This window comes from Mastigoproctus giganteus, chromosome 8 (genome assembly GCF_048544385.1).
Source record: "Mastigoproctus giganteus isolate SK-2022 chromosome 8, ASM4854438v1, whole genome shotgun sequence".
Lineage (NCBI taxonomy): Eukaryota > Metazoa > Arthropoda > Arachnida > Uropygi > Thelyphonidae > Mastigoproctus > Mastigoproctus giganteus.
The window spans coordinates 34,183,435-34,209,719 of record NC_143582.1 but is presented as its reverse complement, the minus strand read 5'-3'; the positions used below and the strand labels follow the sequence as shown (position 1 = coordinate 34,209,719).

The 26,285-nt window shown below is 40.5% G+C and overlaps 1 protein-coding gene across 1 annotated transcript in view; it reads right to left on the bottom strand.

Moving 5' to 3' along the window:
• Positions 1-976: 976 nt before the first annotated feature.
• Positions 977-26,285, bottom strand: part of LOC150081431 (uncharacterized) — a 248,933-nt gene continuing 223,624 nt past the window's right edge. Inside the window, exon 3 of the mRNA XM_090379292.1 lies at positions 977-1,725. Within this exon, the coding sequence (XP_090235418.1) occupies positions 1,663-1,725 (63 nt within the window). The 3' untranslated portion in view covers positions 977-1,662. The remainder of the gene's footprint in view (positions 1,726-26,285) is intronic.

Genomic DNA, 26,285 nt, shown 5'->3' with positions numbered 1-26,285 from the left:
CTCGTTAATAATAAACCTCACGAAGCGAAAAATGGAAAATTAAAAATAAACATAACATATATGTGTTTGAAAGAACCCGTAATTCTATTGTCTAATCAAATGAACGAACACCTACAAATAACTCACACAGATCAAGAAACATCGAACGTATGGGACAACAGCTGCTTAATGTGAAGGCTGTTCCATATAGTAATCGCATCTCTCCTGACTGTCAATTTCAGGACAGATTGGAATTAACGTCTTTTTAATTATTTGTAGTGGGGGATGGGTGGAGGGATTTAGAAGAACAACAATACATCACTAACTCACATAGTATCACTCTTGGTTAAGGGGAGCGGATAAAATGTTGGAGTGTGAATGGGGTGGGTAGGTGGGTGGAGAGGAACATTAGGAAGCATTAGAAAAGAAAAATTGAGGTACTGATGATTCAATGACTCTTCTCTGACTCTAGTGGAAGATCTGTATGCAAATTGTCACATACTAAGGTATCCAATAATGATTATCCTTCGCGATTTAGGGTGGAGGAGGAGTTTCTAGCTGGATTTGTGTGTGTGTGTGTGTGTGTGTGTGTGTGTGTGTGTGTGTGTGTGTGTGTGTGTGTGAGTGGGAGGGAGGGAGGGATATATATCTGGAGGGCAAAATATTATGAAACGAGGGAAAGCACGCCTCGTATTTATAGATGAGAAATAGTACTGATAATCTAGCACCTACACGAAGTGTATAAGAAAGCCTGTGATTCTGGCAAAAACTTGCAGTCAAAAGCAGGTTTATTTTGAAAATATGGGGAGGGGATAAAAGTTTTTATATTTAGTTTTTTTTTCCCTGAATAACGAAAATAACATTATTAGAATGAAATATAGTTTTTAAGGAGTAAAATTCTCTCTATATATAACGACTCGTATATTTAACGGAGTCTAGATTTTATTTATAAAATAACGATATGGTATTTGCAATGGTTTTTTTCTTTTTCTTTTTTTTTTTTTGATAATTGGCCACCGACCTTTTGTACGCTCATAGTCTATTTTAGGCTTGACAAATGCAATGGAAAAACTCTAAACTAGTAACAGTAATTTCTTAATTAAATTTCTGTGCTTTTGGATATTTTTTCCTCGCAATTAGGAATGCAAGACACAGATAAGACAGGATGAGGAAAGGGAGGGGTTAAATCAGACTCTCGAAGAAAGAGAACTGTAGATTACATAATCCAGTAGCTGGGATGGTTGGAGGAAGAAGCTGCTGATGTCAAGAGGCAGGAACTTAGGAGAGAAAAAAAAATCACGTCACCAGAACGCCTATGGGGGTGCCGATTGTCGTGTTTCTTTTTCTTTTTTTTGGTTTGTTGTAGGTCAGCACAATCCTTGCCCTTTTTTTTTCTCCCACAGTCTATAGGCATGTACCTGAAGATATCTTCTTCCAGACCCTGTACACATATACCTTCTCTTCGGAAGTATCAACCCCATTGGCTGTTGAACTGGATGCACCAGAGACGCAACCAGGTTGGTTTTACACACAGAATAAGTACACTTAAACCGTGGAGACTTGGAGTCTTTCCAGTCACGTTTAAAACAAAAGTAATAAGTACAGTGACCGAGAAAAACCATGAAGAGGCGACGATGGTGCCACCTATTTGATGGGTCCTGGCTTCTTGCACACGACAAACGTTCAGTAACGACCCCTAGCCCACCGGAGTAAAGCATCTGCCAGGACGTCTAGATGTGCTTTCGTCTGCAAAAAAAAAAACAAAAAAAAAAAAACGAACATATTTAATAACTTCGAATAATATCAGTTTGAAATTTATCTAATAGCAAGCTGAATTTAAATAACTACTTAGAAATAACTTTTGCATGCTATAGTAGACGCGCTTCACTATTTTCTCAAAAATATTTGGTATCCTCCGAAGTTAGTCAACGATGCGAGCCAAGCATATGCAATTTAAGGAAGAGATATAAAATTATGCAGATAATGAACAGGTATAAAAGTATGCAGATAAGGAATAGGTATAAAAGTATGCAGATGAGGAACAGGTATAAAACTATGCAGGAAAATACCACTATGATGTACACTCGCGTGAACATCATAGTGGTATTTTCCCTCGAATTTTACTTATCCTGTGCCAAGTGATACATGTTTACACGCTCGTGTAAAAAATATCATGTGGTATCAGTGCCGGCCTTAGCAAATGCGAGGCTCGATTGGAACATGCCGGCGGGGCCCCTTGAAAAATTCAATATTAATCCTTAAATATTTTGAAATAATTCTTTATTATTTTTATATTATTACAATTTGTTAACAATTGACCAGAAATGTTGATAACATAAACAAAACTAATCAGGATATTTTTCTTGCCCATTTATCGGCAAAATCTTTGAAGACTTTCTCAAAATTTAAATTCCTTGCTTCTTCTCTTTCAGTGGATACAGTAGCAAGGTTGGTGAGTCTCTCTTGAAGCGCTGTCGACCTTAGATATGTTTTAATTAAATAATTTGTATAATTTATAATTTAAATATGTATTATTTAATTAATTATGTTTTAATAAACTTTAATCGGGGAAAGCTTTTTTTTCCAGACGCTATAGTCACTGGAATCGTTAAAAATATTCTTTGCGATATCAATAAATTCGAAAATCCAGTGGCTCTTTTATTAGTTGCGAGAAATTGTAAAATATTTAAAGGATTTTCGAAGCATGATTCTAGAAGAATTGGTTTCAGTGCTTCCATTTCCTCTACTAGCATATGGCCATCAATACCTGTGGCAGGTATTGATGGCCAGACTTGTTATATTTCACAGACTTGTTATAAAAATAGCAGGTTTTCTTGGATAAAGATTTTTTCAATCTTATCCAAGAAAACATGCCGTATACCTCAGCGTGGTGGTTAGAAACCACCCTGTTGTCAAAAATGCCATTCATGAACTCCAGGACAACTCTGGAGAGTATTGAGTGTTGCCAACCAAATCTCCAAACCTTTATCAACAGAGTAATGACGTTGGTGCGAAAAATTTGAAGCTTGCGAAATTACAAAGAAAAGAATAGCACATTGATTGAAAAATCATCATGTATATATTGAGGTAGTATGATTTTATTGGAAATTTCGATATATATCTTCATTATAACACTTAGTACAAGGAGTTTATTTCGCAATATTCTTTTTAAGATTAATAATCATGTATTGTTCCGCTTTAAGTAATGCTCTTCTCCACTCCGGAGACTAATGATTATTACCCATCAGCATCATGATACTTGCCAAATTGATTACGATTAGCGTTCATTTACATATAGGAAAAAAAAAAAAAAAAAAGGAACTGCGTTTGAATACAGTCGAGATTGGAGAAATTTTGATTTCTTTTTTTTAACAACATGGCCGAGATGATTTTTTTTTTTTTGTCCAGCAAACAAGTAAGCAGACAGAACTGTACATTCTATTTGCAGTCATTACACTGACACGTTATAGCCTAAGTTGCTTCGGTGCAAAACAAAATAACTACGTACGTGATAAGCTGACTTTGAATTAACCGGTGTTATTTTGTTACTTTTCAGTCTTGAGACTACTTGATACCACCGTTTAATCACAATGACTCTTTAGCATTTTAGCAAATTTGCATTTTCTTTTCTTTCTTTTTTTAATGCTTTAAGAGGACTCAGCTATGTTTACCTCCTTTTGATTGTTTTTACTGTATTGATTAAAAACTTTTTTCAAAATTTTGTAACGAAAAACCATCATGAGAAAAGCGTTACGGGACTGACGTCATCTTCAGCTTCCACCAGAAGCGAATTATTGTAACTTGTATAATGGCAACAGTAATTTATCTTCTACTGGACCAAATTTAATGAAATTTTGCACGGAGCTTCATCTTAGCTCTATACTAGAGGAAAAACTTTCAAACCTCTGAAAACTGCAGTAGTTTTAAATATGAACATGTGATCAAGGAAATTTTCTCACGTAATAACCGGGATAATGCGGACGTTGGTCCGCATATCGTTGGAAAGCGAAGGAATTTAGAAACAGAAATATTAAGGTTTTAAGATACAACAAAAAAAAAAAAAAAATGGTGGAAACTGGGAAATGCGTTAATTCGAAAACGCATCTGGTTTTAAGTCACCTGGTGTTTTCAGATTGAATGTAATTTTTTTTTTTATTTACAATTAAACTCTGAGGCTGGAAAAGAGTTCTGCACATTTATGAAAACATTCTTCGACTTGGACATGTCCTCAGATCTTCCGATAAATACTACACGTAATGGAACAACTACAGATGGTGTATTTAGTCGTGAACTAAAATATCTTCAATGTAAAAATTATATATCCTACTTTAGTCATCACAGACCAATACTTTCAGTAATCGATATGTAATTATTATTAATAAAATAAAAACATTGTTATATTATTATCTATGAATTTTATTAATATCTGAAAATTAAAACGTTTTTAACGCCTGCCGATGACTTAAATGTAAAACACGCTAAATATGCCAGCGGCAGGACACATTATGTACCTGGTACAGATTTTTTTTTTTTAATATCTGATTATTTAATATGCTTACTTATTATACCTACAATGGGTGGATACTTTATTCGGCATACTTAACTTTTTCGTGAAATGGAACGCTCCTTTGGTAACATCATCATGTGTTCGTATCATGGCAGATACACAGGAATGATATGTATGTATATATATTTCTGTCATGAGATACATATACAGTACTTATTCCAGAGCACTCTTTCAAATCTGCCTTATTGCAATGTGGTGGATCATCTCTTATAGGCCAGTCGTGTGTGTGCGTGCGTGTGCTTTAGTTAAGCTATTTTGTTGTTCTATTGGTAACTTTGCAACAGGAAGCAGCAAAAGAAAGCTGATTACTGGTTTCCACCAGGAGGTGGGCCATTTAGATCTAGGTTAACCTTCCCAAGTAAAAAAATCCGATGTATAAAAAAGAGAATAAAAATAAAAAGATAGACACATAAGGATGCTGTATGTGTTCAGTTCAGCGCAACGACGGGTAAGATGAAAGATATAAGTGACTTTGAACGTGGCGTAGTTTCCGCGCCGGACGCTTCAGTGTGAGTATCTCGGAAACTGTGACTCTGATGGGATTTTCATGTATGACTGTGTTTAGGTGTATCGAGATTGCTCCGGTAACTAAAAAAAAAAAAAAAAAAAAATCTAGCCAACGGCGATTCTGTAGTCGGAAACAAGTTCGTTGATGCGAGAGGCCAACGGAGGCTGACAAGACTTGTGAAGGGTAACAGAAAGGCTACAGTCAGTCAAATAACAACCCACTAAAACAGCAGTAACCAAACAGGCATTTCAGAACGCAACTGTCGTACCTTGTCACGGATGAGGTACTGCAGCCAACGACAGAACTGGTTCCATTCCTTCAACGCAAAACAAGAAGGTGTGGTTACAGTTGCTCAGGAACGTCTACACTGGACAGTGGAGGATTGAAAAAACATTCTGACAAATCTAAGTTCTTGCTGTTTCACGTTCCTAGGAGGACTGGAATATTGCGAAAACATTTGGGTCCACGGACATATCCTGCATTGGCAGGATATGTCCATGGAAGTGTGAACAGTGCAGTGTGGTTGTGTTGTTGTTATAGTGTTTTAGGCACATCAGCGACTTAGCCCATATTGCGCCACATATATTATGTCTGTAAATTGCGTGTGTTTTGTGGGCAGTATGTGTGTATTCTGGACGAAAAACCGAGTTTCCAGGAGAAAAACCATGCTTCCCTAGCCCGAGACCGAGTTAACTCAGGCGAGGGTAGAACAGAAGTGACTAAACGAATAATTTGTTAAAAAGGTCCATGAAAATTCCTCATTGACAGGATTCAAACTCAGGTCTTTTCCACCCGGTGTGTGAAGGACGGTAATTATACCAATTATGCTACAGCGACAGCTGCATGTTGTGGTGGTGGAGTAATGGTGGGAGGAGTACTGTTGTGGTGTGTATTGCATCCTCCTTGATACCAGTGGAGCACATTTGGATGTCGCAGTTATTAGTGTTAGTATTAGATTTATGGTGAAAGAAGTCCGAGGCCTTTTCTGCATTAGCCAGAAAAATAAAAAATGAAATAAAATAAAAATAGAAAAATGAAATAAAATAAAAACAATCAAATAATAAACTAAAAAAATGTCAAAACAACCAGTGTTTCCTGGAAAAACTTTAAAAAACAGCCCCACACAATCATCCGCCTCTGCCAGACTCCATCGTTGGGACAATACAGTCCGGCAGGTACCTTTCTTTGGGCAGCTGCCATACCCACGCACGGCCTTCAGAATCGTAGACCATATACCGTGACTCGCCACTCCAACGCACATTTTTCCATTGATCTACGGTCCAAGAACGTCGGACCTTACACCAAGGTAGATGATATCTGACATTATGCGGGGTGATTAGTGACCTTTGGAAGCTGCACGACAGTGGTAAACCATATTATTTAGCATCCTGCGCACTGCACTAGTAGACATGTGCCATAATCGTCTCACTGAGGTGTGGTGTGTGTGCTGCGGCAACGTCGACCTGCGTTCCGAGCAGACGATTCTGTGCAGGACTTTCCTTGTATTCGTTCAGCTTCAGAGGTTTTCCGAGTCTTTTTTTTTTTTTTTTTTTTGACGGTTCAGCACCAGTACGCTTCTATTTGCAGGTCACATCATCAACAATCGTCGATATAGGGATCTTCAGTGCTATTAAAATGTCACGTATAGACCGATAGCTTATGTGGAACCCTGTTAGCATTCCACGCTGGAACTCCGTCGATCACGGCATGTTGCATTCAAAATCGTATTACTGTCTCGTCGAAGGCCTACGAGCATACATATTTATAATTGTCTCTGACCTGTGGTGCTTGGGCAGGACATAGCCAGCTATAAACGGAGGGGTGTCCGGATATTATTGGTAGGGCAGTGTATATGTTGAAGTCGGAGCTTCCTGCTCCACATTTCTGCACCTAAAGTACTGCAAGCTGTGCTGTGCAGGATATGTTGTAGAGAGTAGAGCTATGTAAAAGATCACTTTTTTTTTTCTTCAAAGAAACCTTATGGGTTTAAAAAAATGCACTGACTTTGTGGCACAAGCACCAAGTCAGTGGAGTTTACAATAAATCGTCACTACAAACGTTATGCATATTTAGTAGTCACGGGCTTGAACCCCCGTCCACCCAAAGAGCGCGTGCTACTGCACTCTCGCGCTGACCACTCGGTTTAATATGCGCAAGGTGCAACGTGTTGGTGAAACTGTAGTTTTGCAGTAGAGGATTATGCCAAGACTCCAGCGGCGCATCACTGATTAGAGTGCTATGCAGTCCACAGGACTTTATTTTTATTTTATTATTATTATTATTTTAAATTTAAATTTTAATTAATTAATTAATTAATTAATTAATTAATATTATTTTTTAAAATTTAAATTTTGATTAATTAATTAATTAATTTATTTATTATTATTATTTTTTAAAATTTAAATTTGATTTATTTATTATTTTTATTTTATTTTTATTTATTATTATCTTTTTATTTATTTATTAATTTATTTATTTTATTTTTATATATTTATTTTTATTTTATTATTATTTTTTTATTTAGTATTATTTATTTAGTATTATTTTATTTTTATATATTTATTTTTATTTTATTATTATTTTTTTATTTAGTATTATTTTTATTTAGTATTATTTATTTAGTATTATTTTATTTTTATATATTTATTTTTATTTTATTTATTATTTTTTATTTAATTTTATTATTATTATTTTTATTTATTATTATTTATTTAGTATTATTTTATTTTTTATTTTATTTTATTTATTTATTATTATTATTTTTTTTTTTTTGCAGGCGTTCTGGTGGGTCGCCAGAGCGCGGGATGCTGCCGCCTGACATTTTGATTTATTGTCTGGTGCGGGACTGCCCTGTATTTATTTCCAAGCGGTAGCAGGGTTGTTGTATTTTTGCTGGCTCTCAGATATGGGTAGCTTGAGTGCGGGATGTTGGCACCCACCTGTTTAGCACTGCTTCAGGTGGGTAAAGTGTGTTTGGTGTCAAGCGGCACCAGGGGGTTTCCCCCATCTCAGCATTGTTTACATTGTGATGGGTGTGCCAGTTTGCTGGAAATGCCAGAGATTTAAAAGTGTATGGATATTGTTCATGTGTAGTGTCATGTACTGTTGTTCATCTGGTCATTTAGCCGCTGGACCCCTACTGAGACCCAACGTTGCCCCACTTTCGCCCCGTGGAGGCAGACCAGGTAAACCAGTATTATAATTATTTACTCTGGCAGGTCCTGCCACCTAATTTCCTGAGATTTCAGTGGCTAGGACCTAAAAAAAAAAGAAAAAAAAAGTGCACATATACATACATACAAAAGTGCATATACATACACATCGATTGGTACAGGTTAGTTCGCGTGGTGAAGGTGCTAGAATGAGAAGCCGAGAGTTTTCGGCGAAATTTATTTTGATGGTTAAATTTGGATTGTGTGCGACTTTCGCTTGCGTATAGTTAGAGTGGAGGAAGGGAGACTGAAGATTGGGGGGATATAGTCAGAAATAAAGAGCCGATAGGGAAGGTAGCTCCAGCTTGCGTGGGGCATGCCCATGCTCCACCAGAGAGAAGAGAAGGATGGTGGGGGTTGCAGGAGACGGCAAGCCGTCTCCCTCCCCCACCGGGGAAGGGGAGTAATAGTGGGCCAGACAAGGGAGCTGACTCAGATCGCCAATATGGCGTGAACGATTGTGGCTGCGAAATGGTCCTCTATCATTAGTGGCCTCCCATCCAGAGCTAATGGAATTCGTTCAGGCTTTCTTGTCAGGTCCCTACAACGACTGTGCAGGTTCTTCTTCATCTTTTGGTGAGAGTCGCTCATGGGACTGAGTCCCGTCCGGTGTCACTTGAGAAAGATTTTCATCAGGGTTGAAGGTTCAATCCATTTGGTGTCTGTGCAGCGCGACAGCTGCTTGGTCGTTAGTCTTTATAGATTGGGCAACGCCCCAGCTGTGGGTTAAAAGAGTCAGATCTTTACGATCACTGTTTGTGGGATGTGTTCTCGTCATAGTGGCGGTCTTTACATGTTCATTTATGTGCTTTGGTCCCAACCTGGGTGTGTAGAGTCATTTGTACGCTATAGGTTGGGCTTGTCTTTGGTAGTCGTGGTTTCTCCGTGGGCCCTATGGCCTGTCCCGGAGTGAAAGTCGGTATGTTTGGATTCAGTCACAATGGGGAAATAGGGATTCGAGACTCCTGTTTTTTTTGTGCTGGTTATTCCGCAGGTACAAGCAGTGAGCTATGTTCATTCTGGTTGCTCAGAGTTTGCTGGTGGCGGGAGGGTTTGCCGTCTGGCGTAGAGGCTCTGGGCAAATTTAGAGAATAGCTTGTAATTTGCTTCATTCTCCAGTAGATAATGCTCCTGGTTTTTGGGGTTGAATTGTATCTGTGTGATCAGGTGTCCACGTAGATCTTCATAGTGCTCACATTCATGCATTATGTGGTCCCATGTCTCCAGGGAGCCACACGCGCACATGGGATTATCTGTGATGCCAAGAAGGTTCAGTTTTTATGCGGATGGCTCCGTGTCCTGTGAGGAGATAAGTAGTGTAGAGTCCGGGGTTGAACCATTGCGGATATTGTGGGTAGGCCTGTTGGAGATTGGGTAGAAACTTTCGAGTTATTTCGCCTTTGGTTGAGTCAGTCCAACGTTGCTGCCAAATTGTTTGTAGGTATGTTTCCAGTCTTTTCTTCTCTGCCTGTCATTTTTCGGATCTGTGGTATGGTCTAGATACGTTGTGGCTTTTCCACGCCTGAGTTGCTGCTGCATTCCAAGTCGAGAGGCAAGTTTCCCGTGATAACTTGCGGTGCATGTGTCGAGACTGTATTGCATGCTCGGGTGATGGTTAGGAGGATCGGTCTGTGTATTATTTCTAATCGTCGACGATTCACCACTGTTGAGGCCTTTTGATACCAGGCGCCGAAGGCATATGTAATTGTTGGGATGATGGCTGCCTTGTATAGGAGCGCGAGGGTGCACCTCTTCAGCCCCCAGTCTCGGCGGGTGACCCTGGCAAGCATGGCTACGTAATTTTTAATCTTTGTCTGTGTTTAGTTGAGGTGGGGGGTAAACGATCGGTTTCTGTCTAGTATAATTCCAAGGTATTTAAGTTCAGTGACAAGCTTAACGGTTCTATCATTGATTTTAATTTGGAGCGGTCTGGTTGGTGTCAGGAAGCCTTTTAGGAATATGATTTCGTCTAGGTTGACAAAATGGTCAGGTGATGTCCCTCCGCCCAGACTTGGAGGGTGGTTAGTGCTTCGTTTGCGATGACCTCCATCTGAGCCCTAGAGTTAGCGGCCAGTACCAGGGAGAGATCATCAGCAAACGCCAGTGATTTGACGTTCCCTAGATCCTTGCAGAGGAACTTGTCAAGTACACAGTTCCAAAGGAGGGGGGACAGTACCGAGCCCTGGGGGCATCCCCGACAGACCTGGCGCTCTACCCTATGGTAGGGAGCATCTACTAAGATCCTTCTGTTACTTAAGTAGCTCCGCATACAGCCATAGAGATTCATTGGTAATTGGGCTGCTCTGAGTCTTGCACGGACGCTCGGCCACCATAGAGCATCAAACGCCCCCGCAAAATCAATCCAGTTGAGGAGGAAATATTTTAGGTCACAACTCTCTGCTAAGTCCAGGATACGTTCCAGAGCGTCAAGGGTAGATCTTCTAGGTTTAAAGCCGAATTGGTTGTTTGCAGTTAAATTTGCTGTAGTGTTCAACTGCTCTGTTTGAGCAGTTGTTCAAATACTTTGCTTATCACCGAAAGTAGGGCTATTGGTCGATATGATTCTGGTATCTGTGGCTGTTTGGATGGGTTTTTAAGTATAAGTTTCACGCTGGCCACCTTCCAGTCTGAGGGGAACCAGTCAGAGCTGAGGCAGTGGTTGTACAAGTGTAGGAGGAGGAGGTCAGGGGTATATTCGGCAACTTTCTTTACTATTTCCGGCTCCAGCATTTCCTGACCTGGAGTTCTTTTGCTTTTTAATTTGCTTATGGCTGTTTGTAATTCATAGTGAGTGAAGGGCTCTTCCATTCGGGTGGTTTGGTAAGCTTCGTTGGTCAAACAAAGTAGTTGTTGTCCAGGAGTATCATTTCCGTTTAGTGGTTTGAAGGTGGTATTTAGAATGTTGTCGATTGAATCTTGCCAATTTTTTGTCATAGTGCCTTGCGGGGTGATTGTGGAGGATGTCACCTCCCCTCTGGGCAGTGTAAGTGTAAAGTGTTATGCGATATATTATGCTCCATGGGCCCGACAGTAGACACCAGGTGCTCCCAGGACAGCTTCTTCCGCCGCCTGATCAATGCGGTTTATGTATTCCTGGCATCCCTGTACTGCTGCCTGAGGAACTCCACCTCAGGTGGGGGCCAGATCCGTCTAGCTCTCTGGAAGGCTCGTCTCTTTTGGTTCATTTCCCGTCTCAGTACTTCAAGTTCTCGTGACCACCACGGGACTGCTCCCTGCTGTGGGATCCTTGTCCTGATCGTCTGGTTTGCAGCACTTGTTATGGCATTTGTTATTGCACGTTGGTGGTGATCCGGTGTGCACCTCAGTAGTTGGTCGGTTTGTAGGTTGTTGGCTTTGCAGATGATAGCCTTTTTGAATTGTTCCCAATTCGCTTTATCTACTGCATACCTGTTTAGTTTGAGACTAATGACTGGGGTTCGGTTGAGTGATCTTGATCTTCGTGATCTTCGGTGAGTATATGTTGCAAGTACTGCGTTGCAGGTAGAATATCAACGCCCGGACCACAGTACAAGGATATCACATACAATTCTCCCAGTGACGATATTATGTGTGCACAGGATGCCCACGCCGAACACAGATGGGTGATCTTTGTCACTGTTATATTAGGGTTTCTCACCACTATAGCCGCCCAGGGGGTCACTCCACCCACTTGGACAATCTTGTAATCGAGGTATCCCCGTACAGCCCCGGCGCAGGTGTAAGGTTCTTGTAACAGTATGATGTCAAGATTTTCTTCTTCTGCCTTTTGCCTAACCTGTCCCGCAACGGCAATGGCCCGCGGCGCATTTAGCTGGAGAAATTTAATGCAGCTTGTGTTGTATCTTTTAGGAAGAGTCCCCATAGTGGATCTTTAGTTGTTGTGCGCCTTTGCTTTTATGTAGACAGGACATTTGCTGTCTCTAAGTGAGTGTGTGTGAGAGAGTGTTTCTGCCACTTACAATTTGCACAAACTGGATCGTTTGCTTTGTTCGGGCAGTTTGCGAAGTTGTGCCGCTTCTCAGCACAATGTCCGCATGTGGAGTTGGTGCTAATTTGCACAGTGAGGCCTATAGTGGACCCGGGTCTGGCTCTATTTGTTGGGGACGGTCACCGGGAGACAGCTGCCTGGGTATTGGCTGCTTCATGGTGGCCGGGTGGCCTGGGTGCAGCATGCATGGCATGTATTCGGGCCTCTACTCAGAGTTTGTTGTAGATAGGATTGGGGTTGGATTTGGAAGTGAGTCTTGGGGCCACCAGAAAAGAACATACATAGACAGATGTGCGGGTGCACCGTATTAGACCCGCATTGCTTGTACCCACAACACGCAAAAAAAAGAAAAAAAAAAGAAAAAAAAAGAAAAGAAAAAAATGTATATGACGTATTAAAAAAAATTGTTATTAAATTTTCTACACAGTAATAACATAATAGTTAGTTCTCTTTAAATTAAAATCAAAATTACAATAAAATAATATTAATATTTTATTGTAATGTATATAATATATAAAAATAACAAAAATAGATATAAATTTAAAAAACAGAATGAAACATATTCACAGTATAATTATTTTAGTAAGTTGCTGTGCAGAAACACGACATCGACAGTTCCCGACTTCAGCTGTATTCTTCTTCTTTAGATTAGAAATCCAGATATACAGGGTGTTTATAAATGGTGGGAACACTTTCAGTGATTTATTGCACAAAGACTAGGACAGATATCAGTGTCATATACATACCTTGTGAAAGAGAAAATGTTATTGTTTTTTTTACATCACATCACTTCACAACGATTCAATGTGGGAACCACGTGTCATACGGCACAGCATATCCAGTGTGACCGTGGTGGTAACTTCTTCAATTCTATGCTTTAGTTCCTGGACGTCATGTGGCAAAGGTGGTACATAAACACGATCCTTTATGTAGCCCCACAAGAAGAAATCACACGGAGTTAAGTCCGGTGATCTCGGCGGCCATTTCAAGAAACATTCGTCCCTTTCTCCAGCACGTCCGATCCAGCGCTCGCTTGTGTAGCTCGGCCTTAAGATAGTCCCGAACGTCATTATGGAAACTGGAGTTGTCGTCCCTATCGGCTCCATACTTCTATCTATCTCCCCCCCAGTCTTCAGTCTCCCTCCCCACTCTACCTGCACGCTAGTGAACGCCCCACACAATCTAAATTCCACAACTAAAAATCAATTTCGCCCACCATTTTTTTTGACCTCCTAGCGCTTCCTCCTCAACGTGATCACATTTTTATTTATTTATTTATTATTTTTTTATTTTTATTTTATTTATTTATTTATTTCTTATTTTTTTAAAATTTTTTTTTTTTTTTTTTTTTAGGTCCTAGCCACTGAAATCTCAGGAAATTAGGTGGCAGGACCTGCCAGAGTGAACTATATTCTAGTGGATACCTGGTCTGCCTCCACGGGGCGAAAGTGGGGCAACGTCGGGCCTCAGTAGAGGTCTGGCGGCTAAATGACCAGATGAACAACGGTACAAGGCATCACACATATACAAAGTCCATACACTTTTAAATCTCTGGCTTTTCCAGTAAACTGGTTCACCTACAATGTAAACTACGCGGAGATGGGGGAAACCCCTGGTACCGTTTGACCCTAAACACACTTTACACTTTACTTTACACTTTACGTCATTATGGAACAACTTTGCTCAGTGCCTCTTTGTAAGACGCCAGACTCTTCTTTTGCCGGAAAACCTAGTACAACTAGGATAAATACAACAACAATCACAACAAATGATGAACCAAGATAAAACTGGACTGTGCCTGAACTGCACTCTCCCGAATACTGACCGATGGAGGACACCGATTCCATTTGAGAACTGTTAACCAAACGCATTGACTACAATCGGACCTTCGGGAGTCCACCCTGACTGTGACTGAAGCCTATCCTACTGAATATCCACCAGTGGACGGACCTGGATCCCACGAGTAACTACTTAATAAAAGACCAAGCATGATCTGCACAAATGTCAGACAGACCTGGACTGAAAACCTGGACAGAGATATCTTCACTCCACTCCTGGGAATACCAAATGGGGCAGCCCTGACGCCTTGGCGCCCGACTGAAGCCACCCCACATGTATGCCCTGTTGGCGAATAGGCCAGCTCCCTTGACTGGCCTACTTTCTACCCTTCCCTGGCGGGGGATGAGGGGACAGCCCTGCTGTCACCTCCCCTTCTCGCCACCCCTTCTTTTCCTTCTGGTGGGGCATGGGCATGCCCCACTGTAAACTGGAGTTGTCTTCCCTATCGGCTCCATACTTCTATCTATCTCCCCCCCAGTCTTCAGTCTCCCTCCCCACTCTACCTGCACGCTAGTGAACGCCCCACACAATCTAAATTCCACAACTGAAAATCAATTTCGCCCACCATTTCTTTTGACCTCCTAGCGCTTCCTCCTCAACGTGATCACATTTTTATTTATTTATTTATTTTTTTATTAAAAAAAATTTTTTTTTATTTTTATTTATTTATTTATTTTTTTTAGGTCCTAGCCACTGAAATCTCAGGAAATTAGGTGGCAGGACCTGCCAGAGTGAACTATATTCTAGTGGATACCTGGTCTGCCTCCACGGGGCGAAAGTGGGGCAACGTCGGGCCTCAGTAGAGGTCTGGCGGCTAAATGACCAGATGAACAACGGTACAAGGCATCACACATATACAAAGTCCATACACTTTTAAATCTCTGGCTTTTCCAGTAAACTGGTTCACCTACAATGTAAACTACGCGGAGATGGGGGAAACCCCTGGTACCGTTTGACCCTAAACACACTTTACACTTTACTTTACACTTTACGTCATTATGGAACAACTTTGCTCAGTGCCTCTTTGTAAGACGCCAGACTCTTCTTTTGCCGGAAAACCTAGTACAACTAGGATAAATACAACAACAATCACAACAAATGATGAACCAAGATAAAACTGGACTGTGCCTGAACTGCACTCTCCCGAATACTGACCGATGGAGGACACCGATTCCATTTGAGAACTGTTAACCAAACGCATTGACTACAATCGGACCTTCGGGAGTCCACCCTGACTGTGACTGAAGCCTATCCTACTGAATATCCACCAGTGGACGGACCTGGATCCCACGAGTAACTACTTAATAAAAGACCAAGCATGATCTGCACAAATGTCAGACAGACCTGGACTGAAAACCTGGACAGAGATATCTTCACTCCACTCCTGGGAATACCAAATGGGGCAGCCCTGACGCCTTGGCGCCCGACTGAAGCCACCCCACATGTATGCCCTGTTGGCGAATAGGCCAGCTCCCTTGACTGGCCTACTTTCTACCCTTCCCTGGCGGGGGATGAGGGGACAGCCCTGCTGTCACCTCCCCTTCTCGCCACCCCTTCTTTTCCTTCTGGTGGGGCATGGGCATGCCCCACTGTAAACTGGAGTTGTCTTCCCTATCGGCTCCATACTTCTATCTATCTCCCCCCCAGTCTTCAGTCTCCCTCCCCACTCTACCTGCACGCTAGTGAACGCCCCACACAATCTAAATTCCACAACTGAAAATCAATTTCGCCCACCATTTCTTTTGACCTCCTAGCGCTTCCTCCTCAACGTGATCACATTTTTATTTATTTATTTATTTTTTTATTAAAAAAAATTTTTTTTTATTTTTATTTATTTATTTATTTTTTTTAGGTCCTAGCCACTGAAATCTCAGGAAATTAGGTGGCAGGACCTGCCAGAGTGAACTATATTCTAGTGGATACCTGGTCTGCCTCCACGGGGCGAAAGTGGGGCAACGTCGGGCCTCAGTAGAGGTCTGGCGGCTAAATGACCAGATGAACAACGGTACAAGGCATCACACATATACAAAGTCCATACACTTTTAAATCTCTGGCTTTTCCAGTAAACTGGTTCACCTACAATGTAAACTACGCGGAGATGGGGGAAACCCCTGGTGCCGTTTGACCCTAAACACACTTTACATTTTACACTTTACGTCATTATGGAAGTGGGGAGGGGCCGCGTCTTGCTGGTAAATAGTCATCACTATCTTCCTGAAGTTGAGGCATCAACCATTGCTGCAGCATATCGAGGTAGGACCGCCCAGTTACAGTGCCCTCGGCAAAGAAGAAAGGTCCGTACAATTTTCGGCGTAGAAAGCATTCACCTTCGGCGAATTACGCTCATATTCAATTATCTCTTCAGGTTTCTGGGTGCCCCAGATTCGACAGTTGTGTCGGTTGACCTTCCAATTGGTGTGAAATGTGGCCTGATCGCTAAACACTACGCGATTAAAGAAGACGTCATGTTCTTCTGTCAGTCCTTGCAGTACACAACAAAATTGGAAACGCTTCTCTTTGTCATCTTCCTTTAACATTCACCAACTGCGATTTATACGGTTTCACAGAAAGTTTTTTTCGAAGAAGCTTCTATACTGTCGGGGCTGGCAATTGCAGCTTACGTGATGCGCTCCGCACTGATTTATTGGGCTCCTTGTGAATGTCTCTCTCACTCGTTCCACATTATCAACAGTAACACTAGGCCGGCCACTGCTCATTTCCGAACACAAGCAACCCGTCTTTACAAATTGGTTATGCCACTTGTAAATAGCCTTCCTGGTTGGTGGCTGTTTACCGTACGCACTTCGAAATTTCCTTTGAACGTCTGTTGCACGCTTGTTCTTAACAAACAGTAGCACACAAAATGCTTTCTCGGGACCGGAAGCCGCCATCTTTCAACAAGGCTATGCGTGTGGTAGAGGTACGACAGGTAACGCCAACTGGCGGTGAATGATGGAACTATACGCCTCGGCAGTAACAACTGGGAAACTTTCATGTTTCCTCTTTCACATGATATAAATAAGTAAATAGTATCTCTCTTACTCCATGTGCAATAAATTATTGAAAGTGTTCCCACCATTTATAGACACCTTGTATATAAAATTCTTTCGCATGCTGCACTGGCACTGTTGGCAGCGATGGCAAGAATTAAATCCCTTCCGCACTTCACAAAGATCGAACGAAACTATACACCCTAATCCGTTACCTGCTGTATCGACCTGGATGATACTATATAATTAAAGCAGATCGCGTACTTAACCAAACTATAACTGCCATTATTGGTAGGGAGCAGCACATTCCAACATTTTTTTTCAACACATTCCATAGAGATCCTGATCTATGTTGGGATCATCTTCAAATATCATAAAATATTACTGTAAGTTGGCAGCCTCATGATTGTTATTGACTGGTGAAATCTAATGCTGCTTCTTTATCTTCTTTTGTGGATGTCTTCTCCATCTACAAAAACTCTTAAATGCTCAGTTATACTGTCTGAGATACAAGCAAATTTTCAAATTCATTTTCGTCGAGTTCATTCAGGCTAGCTTTTGATGCCATCCTGGTGCATCAAACTATCTTTAATAGCAGCGTTAATGGTGTCATCCACATTGAAGCATTTAGAGTTATGGAAATTGAGGGCACAGTTTCTTCCACACGCATTCATGCATTGTTGTGGAATTTCGATCCATGCAGACTTGATTAATGAAAGGGCGTCTTTTATGGTGAATGCCTATCAAAATATTATAACAGAAACGTTCAAATTGTGCATCCTGGTTGACAATTTTGGTCATTGTAGGGCGCATGTAATACGGCTGAAACGTTTTAATTACGCTTTTGGTCCATCGGTTGCATGAGTGAAGTCGTATTAGATGGCAGTAAAGCAGCTTTAATGTTATCACTCATACTGATGGTCTGCGGATGACTTGGAGATCATGCAGGATAATGAGAATTTTGAAAGGAATTTCTTCTTGCATGGAGGAGGACTTAAAATTTGGATGTAGCTCTTTACTAAAGTAATTTCTGAAGATGCTACTTGTCACCCACTCTTTATTGACATACCAGTAGACTGGCAAGGAACTTTTGTTGTAGCCCTTGAGCGCCTGTGAATTTTCGCTATGGTAGATCAGCAAAGGCGATCACCGTTTGCATTTCCACCCAAAAGCAGTCTGGCGATCTTTAGAGGCTTTGAAACCTCGCACGTTCGTTTCTTCTCATGCAATGTAGGCGTGATTTGGCATTCGTTTCCAGAAGAGGCCAGTTTCATCCACACCCGCCGGTAGCGCACTACATCCGGCGGGTGTAAGTGTAAGTAATAAGTGTCTTGTTATCATACGGCACCGGGGGATTCCCCCCCATCTCCGCGTTGCTTTCATTGTGGGTGAACCAGTTCGCTGGGAAATGCCAGAGATTTAAAAGTGCGTGGGAATTGTTCATACGTAGTGTCCTGTACCGTTGTTCATACGTAGTGTCCTGTACCGTTGTTCATACGTAGTGTCCTGTACCGTTGTTCATCTGCTCATTTAGCCATTGGACCCCTATTGAGGCTCAACGTTGCCCCACTTATGCCCCATGGAGGCAGACCAGGAACCCAGTAGCCTTAGATTCACTCTGGCATGTCCTGCCGCTTAATTTCCTGGGATTTCGGCAGCTAGGACCTATAAAAAAAAATCTGCGCTATTGTAGGGGTAAGGTAAGGGGTAAGGTATCGCTTAGGTTTGCTAGGCCGAGTTTTGGGCGTAAGGTAATCTTATCTTGTTAAGTTTCTAATGTGTAGGGCTTTCGCTATAATAATAATAATAAATTTTCTGTTTATACTCCGGGACGACTAAACGGTCAGAGGAGTTCACAAGAAGAGAATACGAGAAACAGCACCGTATTCAGCAGTCACAGGCTTGAACCCTGGTCACTCAAGGCACGTGTAAGTAATAAGTGTCTTGTTATCATACGGCACCGGGGGATTCCCCCCCATCTCCGCGTTGCTTTCATTGTGGGTGAACCAGTTCGCTGGGAAATGCCAGAGATTTAAAAGTGCGTGGGAATTGTTCATACGTAGTGTCCTGTACCCACACGGCTGACCACTAGGCTACTGCGGCCTTCCATGATGAAGGCAGAGAGGGGGGAAAGACAGAAATATAGTGCCAATAGAGTAGATAGCCCCAGTTTTCAGCCTATGTCCCACCAGAGTAGAAGTTTGGGGGGGTGGCGAGGAGGGGAGTGAACAGAGAGCGTCCTCCCCAAGTAAGTGGGAATAATAGGTGAAGGGGGCTAGGGTACCCTCTTCAGATCGCCCTCTTCATCCGGTGGGTGCGGGATTTTAGTGCGATGAGCACTGACAGTGAATAATGGACCCGGACCTGGCTCCTCAAGCTTAGGACGGGCATTAGGCGGCAGCTGTCCAGGTGTTGGATGCTCCCTAGTGCAAAGAGGCCTGGCACACAACAACACACACACAATGCTAACACACATACATCAACACTTTTTTCAGGCCGTTTCGCAGAGGTTCTGCGCCGTCACAGGTGAACAAGGTGAGATGTGCATATGCCTAGGAGCCACCCTGATTTAAGAACATAAAAAAACAAAAGAAAAAGTTTCATCCAGATTGAAGATTTGTTTGGTTATGTAGCCACCTTCTTTAATTATTGCATTTAGTTCTCGATATTTATCTTGCAGCTTCTTTGTCTGCAGATGTATCCTCTCCTGAAAGCTTCATATTCTTGAAGTCATATCGACTCTGAACTTGCTAAATCATCCAGAACTAACAGTAAGTTCTTTTACTTCACCTTCTTTTCTTTCACATTCTTCTATTCATTCATAGAGGCTTGTGGCCTTTTCTGGCACCAGCGCGAGGCTGATCGGTATGTTTTGTCTGTTCTTGTGATGTAGCCATGTTGCCAGCAACTTTTCCATCTTTTCCGTTATTTCCGTGTAGGCGGATATAGCTGCATACAACGAGGTGCCTGATTATAATGCTCTCCTTGATATATTCCTTGTTGGCGCTAATGATGCGTAAGGTGCTTTTCGGTTATATTCAATGCACTTATGATGCCAGTCGACTGACTGCTTTCGTAGCGCTCTGTCACATCCAGGTTTTGGTCCAGTGTTATGGACTTTCTGGCACGTCTTTCTGCATTGTCGGTAGCATTATCACTTGCCGCACGTTTTACAGGTCAGTATTAATTTATTAAACTTGCAATATCTTCACATTTAGTTTTATGTCTATTCGGGACTACTAACGACATCAAGGTTCTGAAAGCGGGGAATACAGCACCCTATGCGGAATCACATGACCAATCCTCAGCTTGCCCTCGCTCAGTGTGACTACGAGTTAGACGCTTAAATAAAATGGAAATTTCTAAATATTGGGTCATGTAAGTTCGAATTCGCGTATACAGAGAACACATTTTACTTAAATTTGCTCTTAGAAATAAAATCAGAGAAGATTATTTTTCCGAAGAAATGTGACTGAGATTAAGCCAAACAGAACCGTTAAACTACGTAGAACAATATTCACTGTTCTACGAATTTCAACAATCACCAGTTTCTCACTCAGACAAGAATCAGTTATAAAAGACCAAGGGTTGGTTTCTACCAGTATATAATGAACAAGCGCAATACCCTAACAACAACCACCACCACCACTACGGGTTTTATTAATAATAATGTTTATGAATCACCTCTTGTCGTATTCAATTGCTTCTTAGGGCCTTTGTTCATAGGCAGGAGTTTGTTCACCTCTGGTCTACTACAAAGAAAAGAATACAGTCGCACAAATGTAGAGTACCGATTGAGCTATTCTAGTTACAGTTGATGTCAACTGAGAGTGACCCCCCCCCCCCCCCTTCATGTTATTCGTTAGCTACAGGACCAGTTCAGACTCAAATGCCAAGTTAGCGGCTTGCAGCAATTATCAGCAATTTTCACCCTGCCTCAGTTTAGTAATAACAGCTGAGAAGTATTGGATCAAAATAACAGCGCATGTGTTTTATTTCAATACAGGTATTTTAAATAAAATTACACGATACTTTTTACTGAACATATTAACTTGAGATAATTCATAAATGGAACACAAATTCCATGAATATATTTGTATACAACTATATCGGTAATTTTGTGTCAGATTTTTTTTTTTTTTTTTTTTTTTGCAGCAGGTTGAAACCATAGACCATTTCCCTCTTGTCTTCTTAAGTATTCTTGTAAATAACTATCGTGTGTTCCTTTCCCGTTAAAAGTAAGGATGCCTTTCTAGTGACTGAAGTAGATTGTGGATACATTGAAGTGGTAATTCTATTATTGATGGAACATACTAGCTAAAGCTGAGGAGCTGCTGTTACTTTTTTCTCCTTCGCACGCCATTGTATATTCCCATGCTGACAGGAGAGGCAGGTGGTTATTGACCCATGAAGTTGTTCTTCCATTTATTGCATGTTTGAGAAATCTCGCATGTGTTGTTTGGCGATGTTTACTGTGCATTCCTTTATAGAGCATTCTTTTTCTAGTGAAACCAGTTGGACCGTACCAACCTTTCATACTTTATAGTTGACTTTCCGAGGAGTTCAGTACTGATATGTTTTAATTTAGTGTAATAAGAGTATGATGCGAATTCATAGATTTGTGAAATTATCAAGTATCTGAAAGACCCAATCTGACTATAAATGCAAGCAAATCTGCTCATATTACTTATTCCCTTCAGAAACAACCCAACCACATGGAAATAAAAATTGCAGATGTCCCAATCCCAAATGTTTACTCTCACAAAGACCTTGAAGTTGTTTTTGATAAAAATCTCTTCTTTAATGCTCACTATTTATATGTTGCTCAAAAAATTCAAAAAGCAAAATGGTTAATCAAACAAGAAACAGCAGCCATTCAAGACAGAAAAACAGTCATTTAGCATGTTCAAAGATGCATCTTTCCCATTCTGTCCTATGCTTCCGAAATCTGGTCTGGTGCTCCTCAAGTAACCGCCAAGAAATTCCTTGCCCTAGAATATTGGGTTCTTAGATGGCTCAATAGTAAGCTTCGTTTTCCCCATACAATATCCAGGCAACAGCTTTATGAAAACTTAAAAACAAAGCTTCTGCAACAGATGATCAACGAGTCTGGAGTCATGCTTCTTGCAAAGTTAATCACTTCTGCATGCGATTCACCAAACTTAGCCAATATAATAGCTGCTTCCAACAGGGAAAGTTCAAGAAACCAGCAATTCAAATCCAATCTCTCCAGGCTCAAACAAATGGACAGAATCTTCCCCAATGCAAGCAATGTGCGCGCACGCGCGCGCACATTGCTTGCAGTTTTGTACCGAACATTCTAATCGATGGATCTGGATTATAAACAGGATTCTGACCAAGGCGAATGCTAATCTGTGTGATTACTGCATGCTTTACTATTACTGTATTTATTGGATGTTACTGTATTTGTTGGCTGTTCAAGCATAATAAATCCATACATCTGGTAATTTGAACGAATCTGATGTATGAAAGAGGCTGTTTGCCTATCAAAATGCGATAATAATCCATCCTCACTCATGTGGCTCTAATTATAGTTACTCATTAAATTTGGATAACTGTCATATTAATTCAACTGAAGATTATATTCTATTTATTTCTTATCTGTCAAATACCCACCGTAATAACTTGTAGAGAAGGCAAGCTAGTAAAGGAAACGTGGTTATTATATTATTGTAATGACGGACTTTTGTGCAGTGTTATTCTTTCGTTAGACAATCATATAACAGCTATGTTTGAGAGATGGGAGGGTGTTTATTTACTCTTATTGTGTATAAAGGAAAGGATGCCACCTTCGTCTAATGGAACAACGCGTGAAGCTCTCTCTCTCTCTCTCTCTCTCTCTCTCTCTCTCTCTCTCTCACTGTATGCTGGCTGCGTTGTCTGATTATCATTTAAGGCAGTTGCCTGAAGAGCGCGCTCATTGCTGAACAATGCCGTGAAAGGGGATTAGAGGCACTACAAGGGATCAAGACAAGACCATCATTGGTCCAAGTAAGCTACGCAGGGATTATCACACCGACAACTCTGATGACGACGACGACTCTCTCAAGAGCTGCTGGTGAGCCCTGTCAGACACCGATGCTACTAAAAAATATTTTGATGGAGGATCTCAGAGAGAGAGAGAGGGGGGGGGGAAGAGAATGGAAAATAGAAAAGCTTTCAGTTGTATTGCAGCGAGATGAAACAGAAAAATCCCAACGTCATAAATGGTAAACCGTGAAGGCAAAGAGTGTTCACCAGACAACGCCTTATTTTAGTAATTTGCAGTTTAGCTTTTCAGTGCTTAAACAACTCATCTTGTTTTTTATAGAAGAACAACAAGAACTCTTTATTGCATACAAAAGGCACACGCCGTACACAATACCCTTCACGGCTACAAGCCAGGGGTTAATTTTAAAAGTAATTTTCAAGTCACTGCTTCTGTCATCAAATTTGCCAATCGCTTTTTCAGGCACTTCTAATAGAGATAGAAGGCTGAAACTTTGTACATATTTCCTCCTGCACCGTGCAGCCAATGCTTGTCATTATTCGGCTACCTGGATTTATACCTGACCCAGATTTCGGTCCTTTTCCCCACTTGTTATCTGGTTAGAAGGGTGTAATTTTGTAAACGATCTCTTTTGACGTAATAATGTTTCCAAATAAATTTGAGCTAAACCATCGCGTGGTCCACTGTGCAGCTATTACATGCAACTGCTGCACGGTGCAAGATTTAATCGTTTGCCCTTGCATTGTGTAAAGATTTTTGGTTGGTGAAAATCTTTTCACATAAATTGTCAATCATACTTTATTTATAAAAAATGTATGAAATTTCTATTCATAAAAAATAAAATAAATAAATAAAATAATAAAATAAAAAACAATATGAAAAACAAGTTTTTCAAAATTATACCTTAATTCCAATAAAATATGAGGTGTGGCCTTTAGCATTTTTTAAAATGAGGCATTTTATGTTGCAGGGGTAAAGGTCACCTTATATTTTTTCGGAATTTATCGGAAATAAGGTATATTTTTGAACAACTTGTTTTTTATATTATTTATTATTAGCATGTACATTTAACAGCTCCTGACCGATGGCACTCTGATATCTATCTGTCTGTTTATCTCTCTCTCTCTCTTTGACTTTTCTATTTCTGGAAGTGTGAGTGATTTTAAAAAGACTTTTAACTTGCTTTGACATACGAAACAAAATTTATCCTTTGTAGAAAGAATAGTACACATTGCTAGTCACCAGTTTAAAACATAAACTGCTTATTAATAGTACAGTGTAGTGCAATCGAACCTGCAAAGTGCAGAAATTCAGTCTTACCCGCTGTTTTACAGAAGTCAGCGATTAATGTGCAATTTTCCTTCCACTCTTCGAACGTTTCTTGATAGCTATTTTTGATTTAAAATAATTGTCGCCAGTATGTATGGGAGTGCTTGTATCAGTAATGCTAATGAAGGAACGATGTTTGGAAATAAAAGTTTAAATTATTTGAACTGTTAATTTCGGTGTAATACAGTACAATTTTAACTAAGTATGAAATAGTCAACGGAAACCTGTTCGAGAACGCTTTACTATGCTCTTTTAGGACCATTATAAAATCACTCAAGGTTCACCAGACGTGAACAGGTGTTATCATGAGCGTGGACGATTTCTCTGTGAGCTGGCGTTTCTTTGTTTAGTGGTTTTATGGAGACGTTGCGGTTTTTTTTTCTTCCATATATCCGGGTAACTCAGAGTTCCTTGAAGTTGAGAAGTAGGGGTCTTCACTGGCCAATAGACCTTTGCTTCTTAAAATGCCATATTAGTAATGGTATTCGATAATTTGTAAGCTGGTCAGTTTCTCACAAACACACCACGAGCTAACTTATACCGCGGTCTACCCTACTCACAGATATATACATGGCTTAGTAGTGAAGCAATTTTTTAAACTCCGCTCTCCAAAAGGGTCTAAGAAAGTAACCATCCAGCAAATCTAGAAATACCCTGCTGCTGGACGCGTGACTAAACCAAAAGTCGCTCATAATGACATTATTATTTGTTGTTCCGTTCTGTCTGTTTGTACAGTTGTTCATTATGCTCATCACAGTCGTCTAGTCTATGACATGTACATTCTCATATTTTTGGTTCTCAATGATTATGGCGTGACATAATCATTGGGAAGTATATAAAGCACATTGAAGTAGATATGCTGGTCTGGAGTACAGTATTCACATGCGTGTCAGTTAAAAGCATAATTTCCTCCCCATCGTCTTCTGTCATGTTCATCACTCCTGTACACTTTATTTGCCATATTGAGATTCTATATCGAGTATATATGAGAATGATACAATATTTCTGATATTCCTATGACCTCTGCATTTCTTGATTTAATTAAACTTCAAATTCATCAAATTTAATAACTCCTCTAGCATTAGCGTGCAAACAAGTGAAAATCTGCGTTTCTATGGTCGTTGTGGCTGTAGAATTCCATATAATTACTTACAGCAGCAGCAGCAGCAGCAGGAGCAGTGAATTTACACCTTGACTTAGATGATTTAGCACTCTTCGACCAATCGTTTAATAATTCCCTACTACTCATTGGAAGTTTCATAGCCATACATTCAGTTCCAGTTTTTGCTGAAGCATTATAAGAATTCCCAGTAAGTCCTATACTTCACTTCTACTTTTGCTTTTAACCACCATTAAAGCAGCTCCCCAAGCCTGTCTCAACAGCATCAGCAAATATTTTTGCACCTCTTCAAGTGCACTCCATCCTTAGAAAAGCAGTCTGTTCTGCTAACACATGTAAGCCACGCTGATAAAAAATTTACCCCACGAGCCCTGCACAATCTCTCCGGACTGGAGTAGATTGATATAAGGATCAGGACATAAACTCACTCCTATCATGGCTGGGGAAAATTCCAGACACTTCCAGATTTAAGTCCTGACTAGTAACTTTTTCTTAATATATACTTAGATTGTCTGTATTTAATATTGTTATTACCTAAGTATATAAAAATATCAACTTTCATTCATTCCCTTAATGTATGCATTATACTACATTGTAGAACTTTATTTATCTCAATAAATATAGCATAGTACATATTTGTTGTTCATCAACGGGTTCCCTTACATTGTGAATTAATTAAGGGTGAGGGTACAAGTACTTAACGTGATGCTAAGGATTTTAAAACCTAATGAAATGAACAACAA